The sequence below is a fragment of the Cryptotermes secundus genome, unplaced genomic scaffold (assembly GCF_002891405.2).
Source record: "Cryptotermes secundus unplaced genomic scaffold, Csec_1.0 scaffold280, whole genome shotgun sequence".
In the NCBI taxonomy this organism is placed as follows: Eukaryota; Metazoa; Arthropoda; class Insecta; order Blattodea; family Kalotermitidae; genus Cryptotermes; species Cryptotermes secundus.
Window position 1 is genome coordinate 270,996 of NW_019720566.1, and position 10,426 is coordinate 281,421.

A 10,426-nucleotide genomic window follows, 5' to 3' on the forward strand; every position below is an offset into this window, starting at 1 on the left:
CCACCACCTCCACCTCCAGCACCAGTTTATGGCCCACCAGCACCCCCAGCGCCACCGCCACCACCTCCACCTCCAGTACCAGTTTATGGTCCACCAGCACCTCCACCGCCACCTCCTCCACCTCCAGCACCAATTCATGGTTCACCAGCACCCCCACTTCCTACACCGTCGCCTCCAGCCCCACCACCTCCAGCACTAGTTTATGGTCCACCAGCACCTCTATTGCCACCTCCATCTGCAGTACTAGTTTATGTTCCACCAGCACCCCCACCTCCACCCCCAACCTCACCACCTCCTCCACCCCCATCTTCACTACCCCCTCCACCGTCGCCTCCACTCCCTCCATCTCCAGCAACACCTCCACCCCCACTACAGCCTCCACCCCCATTACAGCCTCCTCCCCCTTCACCTCCACCGCCTCCGCCATCGCCGCCAAAAATAGTGTATGGTCTACCAAGGGCACCGCCGCTACCTTCAGCACCTCCTCCACCTCAACCACCAACACCAGCCAAAGGACCACCTCCACCTCCCCCGCCACTCCCTGTACATGCATACGGTCCTCCTTCGCCAGAAGTTGCCTGAGTGAGTTTCTTTCCAAAGAACGTGGTGCTGAAGGCAATGCTGACGCGCGGAGTCCATACCACGTGACGCGGTTTGTAGCTCTTGTGTTTCTTGTGCTCTCAAAGGATGTTGCTCAAAGAATTCACTTGAGACACAACACTATTTTGCTGACAAATGTACAAAGTATGATATCAAGCATAAAGCACAGAGGAGAGAAACAATTGTGGATCTGTGATATACTATTGTATTTCTAACTGGTTCGATAATGCAGGATGATGCATTCAATTGTGTAGGTACTTATTTACACAGGACGGTCATTCTTAACTAAGATAACTTAGAAAATAACAGCTCAGTTACGAAATATGACTGATTCGGTAGGAAAAGAGTAGCAGTACTGTGAAATAAAATTTTCTAGAAATCCATGTCATTTTATCATTCTCTATTTCGCAAAATTCTGCAGTATTTTCTTTACAGCAGAGTAGGAAAGGTCTTGTAAGCTATCTCTTTTACAGGTCTAAATATACATGATTCTATCTAAGTTAAATCTGATGAATAAATTTCTCACGCCATTGGCATGTTTACGTTTGCTGACTTACAAACAACATTTCATTCATAATTCTTAGATATGGTCTCGAACTAGCTTCATGCAAAGTTCTGCACTTTTTATTAGTTATTCCATCAAATCGAATATAAATATCAATTTCGTAGAGTAGCCATTTTGTTGTTTTACATTCTGCAGAAGAAATAATTAACAGAAGTTTCATATTTTTAGAAGGCCTATTATCGTACATAATTTCATAGTTCCCAGTGGTTTCAACGTCCGTCCCTCGTCATAGTATTTTTTCCTCCGTCCGCCATGTTATAATTGCCGATATCAGGGATTTAAAAGGTTCGAGGTTTGGATGACCCTCAGCGGCATAATTTTTTTTGTGATAACCGTCAACTGGTACAAATTTTAAGGTAGGGGGTTCAGAGAGACAGAACAACAATCTCTTTACTTCTTTTGGCTTGTTTTGGACTTCATCCCTCGTCTGGTATGTAAAAGACATAAGACCACGACGTTTCGGAGACTGGATCTGTCTCCATCTTCAGGTGGGTAGGGGAGAATAAACCTACTCAGTTGGGGGCCGTTAGAAAGAGCTAGTCTCAATCACTGGAAAAACCCCGGTCTGTAGAAAACAACCTATGAACATCGTGGTCTTTTGTCTTTTACATACCAGACGATGAATGAAGTCCAAAACAAGACAAAAGAAGTACAGTACACACCATCGTCAGAATCCTTTCAAGTCTAACAATCTCTTTGTTTTACCTTGTTTCTCTTAATAAAAGAAAAGGAGCTTAAAATTGACTTTTATTTAAAATTAGTGCTATTTCCTTCACACTACCAACAATGGCTTCATCTCCGTATGAATGAATGAATGTATAAGGGGTGGGCCTTCTCGGCCCTTGCACCGCGACCTACAGTGGTTACTGTGCTTCCTGTCTTGATTATCCCCTCAGGAATCCTGCGCTTCGAATGGAGCGTAGGATTTTGTACGTGGGGGCGTCGAAATAGTCGCTTGGTTCCATAAAGTATTGACCCAAGAGACGTAATTTTAAGTAAGGGAAGTTGGCAAATTCGATCCGTAACTTCAACTCTGTAACTCGGGTTGCTGAATTACAGCGTACACTGGCATTTCCCTAAGGCTTTTTGGCCTTATGTTTCAACATAATCCTCTGAGTGAAGGTGTTTGTTTCACGATTGAATTGAACTGGCTTAAGATCAAGTCAAGTTCCTGGCTTTGGTATGTACGGTGTGTACCTTGTGTTCTCCTACCGAATAGTTCTTAATTACTTAGTTTTATAATTAGTAAGAAACTTCACCTACATTAACTATAAGCAGGCTGAGTTACCTACCTGAATAATGCATTATTTTATAGTAAAAATGCCTGTGGCTGTTAAGTCAGTTCACTTGCATTGCAGAGTGAAAAAATAAATGTGTTCTCATCTGCTTCATCTCATTTTGTTCCAGGTAATAATATGGTCTCCGGGATATTGAAAGAATGACGATCTTAGGCATCGAATTCGGTCCTTCTGTCTAGATGGCCACTACTAAATTTTCAGAGTTCAAATTTCAGTGAACCGTCATTATATCGCGCTTCTCTACAGAATATTAGTGCCTAAGATTCTCGAATATGAAGAAATGGTCTTACAGGACTGGCCTGTAATAATCTAAATACAATATGACAGTTTCGTTTATATATGCATATTGCGTATAGATAATATCACGTTGAGACTTCTGTCTCTGTCCAATAAATCCATTAAGATTCGGGTTTTAAAATCTGCCAATATTCTTTTAGTTATATCGCGCTATACTAACGAGTAATTTGTCGTAAAATGGTGAAGGGAAATAGGTCTTTACTTTTTAATATTTCATACTTCTAACATGGTGAAACACATTATTGAACTTAACTGCAGAAACTTATTGTGTAGTACCAAGTGACAAACACTTCGGAAACAGCTGCCATGAAAAACTGATGGAAAACTCTCAGGATTATAGTATATTGCTAAGTTGCTGAAAAGTATGTAAATAAAGTGTTTATTTTTGTACGAATCGAATATTTTTGTAAAACTTTAGTGAATATAGGAATAAAAAAAGACAGAGTCACCAAATCGGATTCGTGTCTGCTTTCTGTTCAGTAGGTATACAATTCAAATCACATCCAGAGGACTAGCTGTTGTGGGTTTCCTTAGAAATTTCAGCGGAATTACTGGCCAGAACCCTGAAGCAGGGCCTTTCGTCTCCCATTCTGCTGAATTCACAATTCCGGATAAACCACATTACTTTGATAATTTTAAAGGTTTCTGCAGTCGTGTTTGCACTGAAAAGACTTCGTAAATCATATCCAGTTTTATTTCGTTTGGTGATATATAAAAATGTTTTTTTATTGCTAGTGGGGTGGGACTAAGTCCCTTGTACTGCGGCCACTTCTGGCCTATTGTACCAGCCCCAGATGATAGGTGAGGGTGATTGTGGAGCAATTGGTGGAATGTGAAGCAATGGGTGGAATGAAGATAGGCAGGGGAAACCGAAGAACTCCGATAATTCACGTCGGCTTGCCATGAGCAGACTGGCCGGTGTTCAACCTGACTCACGAGAAAACACCTCACAACTAATACTTGGGCATTCCCAAGCCGTCAAGGGACGGTGGCGCCACTTAAAAATAAATTTACATACTGCTATCCCATGACTTTTGGCACTTGAGTGTATTGTCCTATAGGCTGTCCCAAATTAGACCGTACTTCTCCTGTTTCTTTCTTGAAATATCTAAATGCAACAATAGATGCATTTCCTAAAGAATACCCAATTTAAAGTAAAGTATACTTGAACCATTTCACGCAAAATTAATACCAGCCTTCCCTTTCGTATTTTATGTTAAAATGAAACTTATAAGGACATTGTCCATCAATTATTTTTCGTTTTCATTCTAAGAGCCCTAACTGTCTACCGAGATGTATGCCAGTTTTCCTTTAAGGTCCACCCAGCACTTCCTAAGGTTGTAGATTCACTGTTATAATACTCGTTCACTCATTTCCTTCTCTAATGCAAATCAAGACCGTTCACAATCTCGCCTTTGTTTTAAAATGTCATTAAAATCGCTTTTAATTTCAAAATGTTTCAGCTTTTCAAGGCCCCCTTCAGGGATTGTTCACCAGTTGAAACTGCCACACTGCACTGATTCGTATGTCAATGCATCCCATAAAGTTTCTTTGATAATGAATGATCAATACAAGGGACACGTGGCCTCCTAGTTGGAACTACATGCGAATGGGACACGTAAGTACATAATAACATAACATACAAGACATACAATAATAACAAATTCATAACATTATGATACACCTTTGCATTAATAATAAACATACATTATACATTACAGAAAATGGGCGCCACAAAACGAAAATAACGCCTAGCGAAGAGTGTGTTCTTTCTCGAACAAACACATTTTAATACGAACGACGTTATGGAGTGGCATGGGTTGCATTGACATACGAATCAATGCAGTGTGGCAATTTGAACTGGTGAACAATTTCCTGAGGATGGCATTGAAAGGCTGAAACATGTTGAAATTAAAAGTGATTTAATGGCATTTAAAATAAAGGAGAGACTGTGAACAGAACTGTGTTGCATTAGAGACAGAAATGAGTTTACGAGTGATACATCAATGCAATAGGTTGGTGAAATATTTCAGCATCTTTTTGCATTGATGCATCACTCGTTCGCTCATTTCCGGATTATGAATAGAGGTCACTGCTATATTATTTAACTGTTCTGTAATGACAGCATATGCAACTTAACATGGTATATGTATGATTCCCTTGTCAGATTAAATAGAAATAACAGAATAGTAAGTGGTTGTAGCCTACTTTAAAGTAGAGTTTTAAAAGACGTATGCTGGTATGATACTTTAAAATAAGTCACCATCTCTAACACCTTCATTTTTTCTCTGGTGAAGCTATTCCTTGTATAAATATTTACTAATTATCAGGCTTGCAAATTTACATGAACAATCATGTAAACACATTTCGACAGTTCCCATTAATGTCAGCAGTCTCTGCGACATCATGGCCTTGTTTCTATCTGGGAATAGTTGACTGTGCTTTTTTTCTTGCAGACAGTGTAAATGTCTGTTTGCACATACCAACAGCCCACGTAACAGCAGACATTAATTCAAGTCTCTTTTTGGCGGTTAAGACATATATATGTTTTACCTATCTATTTTAAAGGTTTTATGGTTTCCACACTCATTTTCTTTAGTAATATCCAGACATGAGTGGAAAACACGAAAGTTTACTACAATTATTGTGTTTTCGTACATTATCAACCATCCTGTTATTTAACTTTGAAAATATTATTATACGAGGGTGCAAATGGAATGAAGCCGTTAGTAAAAAGTGTAACGTAACACTCAGCGTAACACTTGTGTAACTTCTTACGTAACCGTTGATAGCTCAAGACCTATGGCGTAGACAGTTATATTAGAAATTGTATGTTAATGAAAGAATAAAGACTGATATATCCAAAATTGAAGTTTATTTTATTTCGAAAATAATTGTATATTGTTTAAACAATTACCCAAAACAAGTGATAATTTTCCTACTTTTACAGATGTTAGTCACTACTCCACAAGTGACTAACATTCTGCGTGATTATAAGAGTGGGTGGGCCCCAAGCTTCAATCCTCAGTACCTCCTGCCCTAGCCTGTAAAATGAATTCTTCAGAGGAGCGTTTGCATAGCCGAATAAGATACTAAGATCCTACATTTTAAATACACTTCGTGGCTTTCCATAAGGTTTTAGTCGACATATGGCGCTACAGATTTAAATATTTTCTTGTCAACTCTTATTGATTTAGCTTGATCTCAAGTTATTAACTCTCTGCAGGACCCCAAGAGCGGGTGAGGGGGGAGTCCCTCGCTTCCATAGTATTCATATTCATACGAAATAAAATGTAGCGCCATCGGTGAAATATTACTCCACAGATAGCGAAGCATGGAACCGCTTCCATAGTATTCATATTCATATGAAATAAAAAAGCAGCGCCATCTGTTGAACATTACTCCACAGACGGCGAAGCATGGGACCGCTTCCATGGTATTCATATTCATATGAAATAATAAAAAGCGCCATCCATTGAACATTACTCCACAGATAGCGAAACGTGGGACCGTACCCACGACCGTTCTTCGGGTCACGCAGAAAGTTAATTACTTGAGACCAAGCTAAATCTGCGAGAGTTAAGAACGTATGAAATAAAAGTGCAGCGCCATCTGTTGAACACATGTTGCTGTAATGTTCAACAGATGGCGCTACAGTTTAAAATGTTATCTTGTTAACTCTCGATGATTCAGCTTTGCCTCAAGAAATTAACTTTCTGCGTGATCATAAGGGTGGGTGAGAATTGGGTCCCACGCTTCCATCCTCAGTACCTCCTGCCCTGCCCTATAAAATAAATTCTTCAGTAGAGCGGTTTGCGCAGCACAATAAGATACTAAGATGCTATATTTTAACTACACTTCGTGGCTTTCCATGAGGTTTTAGTCAACAGAATGCGCTGCAGTTATATTAGATTTTCTTGCTAACTCTCGTTCATAGAACTTGGTCTCAAATGAATAAGTCAAAGTCACCCCCNTTATCTTCCTCCTAAGCTACATCTTTGGTTATAATTCCAGAAAAATCAATTAACTTACTTTCTAAATCACAAAACTATACTTGGTCTCGAACCTTCGTTCACTACGCCGGTGTTTTACCAATAGGCCACCAATCCCACGGAAATGTTTTACCTTTAATCTTCCTCTTATGTTACTACATGTCGCTATATAATTCCATAAAAATCTCATTACAAAAATACTTGTTTTCGAACCACGAACCTTATATTTACAACGCCTGTGCCTTACCTTTAGACCACCTGAACATTTATGCTGCAGCTGTCTGCGATCGTCCTTATATTATATGGCTTGGTTTATAGCTGCAGAAAAATTGTATTTATTTATTCACTTTTCAATTTCTATTGACAAAAGACACCGTGGTCTAGAACCCGGTTCCTTCCCAATTCTACGCCAATGTCTTACCCACGTACCACCAGATCTATACAAATTTGTTGCCTTCACCTTCCTCATATAGTACCACTTGCTTCCTACATGCACAAATTTCTTACATTCTTTTTTTTTCACAAAAATAGTCATGTCTTCGAACCACATAACTTCTAAACCATACACCTTACCTCTAGACCACCGACCACTCTTGATATTACTTAGCTATTTAACCTTTAAACGCCAGACTTCTGAAATGGTGGTAAGCTTGAGCTGGCCGGAGTGTATTTAAACTCGGTAGTGGTGACCTACACCAAATTCCGCTAGCGAATTTAATCTCGGTTCATGCTGCTTCATATTTTACATGAATCTCAAATACATCGTTACACATTTTTGCCAGAAGCTGTTCATCACGTAAAGTCTTTATATCTACACACAGCACAAGCGCAGATGTAATTAGCGCTCAGGACGATTGGCATACAATGCCTCCATTACTTACGATCGAAGTGCACGCACAGATAAGTGCTTTCACCTTCCAAATGCAACGCTTTTATTTTTACCTCCTGTCCTACGTACACTCTTGTACAATACGTTTCGGCCTGCTACGGCCATCCTCAGATGCTGTTACTCTTACCAAAATTGCAGGACTGTCAGACAAAGTAACACGTCGGGATATTCATATTGCACCTTTCACGTCATCGCTCGCAAAACATAAATCGCTTCATCCTAAAATAAATACTCCAGACAGACAACTGAAGGCTTCACTGATAACTGCGTATGCATAAGGGTCCCTCTTCCCTATGTGGGCAGGGTGTCCCCCATCAGGACTAAGTAAAAGGTAAAGTTATCCCTGCGCTTAATATGAAAACATGAGTGGAGGTAAAGCTCCATTACTCTTGACATCGGCACTAGATGGAGGTGAGTGGTCGGTTTCATGGCCCAGCCGCCTTACCCCCAAAGAAATCACCCCAGATACATATCGGATAAGAGGCTGGGTGGGCCCCAGATCTTTTCCGGACGCTGTAGAGAAGAGAAAAATTGTACCATGCCGGGAATCTAACCCGGGCCATCCAGCCCGTAACTCGTCGCTATGTCGACTGAGCTATCCCGGGTCCTTCAAAAGTAAGAAAGTTCTCTAAGGAAAAAGGCTATTCCGTCTTACCTCTTCACACGCAGAGTGACAGCCCACGTCTGTCTGGGAATCCCGCGGCGGGCTGAAAGCAAGGACACACGTGTAGTTACGCGTGTAGTTGGTAGTCATTAAGTTCGTGGAATGTGGTTTTATCGCATCATATTACAAGGTAGTCACATACACTTATGCAGATCCACATCGGCCCTCAAAATAGTTGCCGTTGGCCGTTATGCAAGTCTCCGAACGTTGATATAGCTGCCGAAAACATTGATGGAACATATTGGCATATTCTGCGGCCATTCCACGAACTTATTGACTGTGGCAGTATGTAGGCTCTCAAATGCCTGAATATAATCCGATTCTAACGAACCCAACAGAGTAGATGACACCCACCCCTTTTCCTAAGGAAGAGGACAGATCCAGTTTCCGAAACGTTGCGTTCTTCATAGTACCAGGCAATGACCAAAATAAAAAAAAACCTAGAAATTCCGAGTGCTATTGAACTTATATTTATTGTTACGTGTTTGAGAGACTATAAATGGTGTTTGGATTGATAATCGGATCTACTGAACACTTTAAAACACAATTCTAGGCCACACTTCGCAAATCTCTGTCACATATAGGCTAAGTGCTCTCAATCACGGTTTTCACTGCGCTGTTTGGCTTCCAATGTTGACGTTCCTCTGCTCCGCAGGCTGACGGCCGTTTCCCATCAGCATCCTACTCTTCTAACTGAAGACTGACTGCAGACTGGTCCTCGTTATGTAGCTTCGGCACTGACCGCACAGAAAACACCGCTTCCAAACGTTCTTCTATTGCTGCTTGCGTGTCGGTCGCGGCGATCACGTTACGGCTACTGAGCCACTGACTAACAGTTGGAGTGTTTGCAAAGTCGGTTCCTAGCAACGGCTGTCTCTGCTGGCTTCACAATTCTGGCTTTCAGCAGACATGCCCCACTATGAAACAAATGCCAGTGCATTACGCATTCCCGTCTGCATAACCTCCGGGAACTGAGCCCCATGTCGCGCCGCAGGACTCTAGTTCACATCCTCCCACTGCATTCCTCTATGAACCGATATTTAGCCTCTTTCCTTATTTTGAAAAAATACAAGGATCCTGCAGAGATTATCTTGTCTGTGTGTCTGTGTATGCTCCCTATATTTTTCTTCCGTTTTCTATGCGGCCCATGCTGTATCAAAGGAAAGTAAGCGATTAGTTCTTTCCAGAACTTCTTGTAATATCATCCTTCTATCTACGCCTTAACCTTCGAAGTGCTTCTTTGTTTCACCTTTCCCCACCAAAACTTTGTGTGCATTTCTCTGTTCCCCCACGCGTTCCTCTCATTCTTAATTATATGATGACACTAACAACATTTGCCGAGCACTGTAAATTATGAAGCTTCTGATCCTTTCGTTACGTCGGCCTCCCTCTTCGGTGCACACAGCACCCTGTTCAGTCTATGCTGAGCACGTGAGAGACAACACTTTTCCCCGTCTTGATCTTCGTGTTTTTAGACAGCTGGCGGGAAGACAACAGATTCTGAACCGAACAGTAACAGTACTTCCTCTTATATAATCTGATCTTCATGTCTCTATGGACGCAATTTTGTTTTGGTAGTACTGTTTCCTTTGGCAGGAAAGTCAGAAGGAAAGTGACAACTCGGAAGATATAGACGTACGTAGATAGGATAATATTAAAATCGATCTTAGAGATACAGGATGGGGTGGTATGGATTGGATTCATCCGCCTCAGGATAGAGACCAGTGAAGGACGTTCGTTACAACGAAACTGCAAAATCGGGTTTCATAAAATGCTGAGGAAGTTCTTAAGTGGGTCAGCGACTGGCGGTTTCTCAAGAAGGACTCAGTTAGTTAGTTAGTATTGCTCCAAAATGTTTAAACACTGTCGCATTTTCAGGGGATCTACTAGCTTCCGATGACTTCAAGTTTCCCGCGCTTTGCAGACGAACAGCTCGATATGAGGGACGGGTCAGGACGAGAGCTCCAACCAGACAGAGCACGCGACAACCACTGTTAGCACCCATGACGACGTATAGTAAAAGAGAATTCAAATTTTACTGTATGTTAAGTTCTGAAGTTTTCACAGCGGTGAGTGTTCAAAATGAGGTCCTCTCGATTGTGACACTGAGCAGTTTTGTAA

The 10,426-nt window shown here is 41.2% G+C and overlaps 1 protein-coding gene across 1 annotated transcript in view; it reads left to right on the forward strand.

Annotated features, from left to right (window-relative positions):
* The window catches only part of LOC111868485 (cell wall protein DAN4-like), a 1,510-nt gene extending 695 nt beyond the window's left edge, over positions 1-815 (forward strand). The window contains exon 2 of the mRNA XM_023859157.1: positions 20-815. Coding sequence (XP_023714925.1) covers positions 20-815 — 796 coding nt within the window. The remainder of the gene's footprint in view (positions 1-19) is intronic.
* The last annotated feature ends 9,611 nt before the right edge of the window (positions 816-10,426 follow it).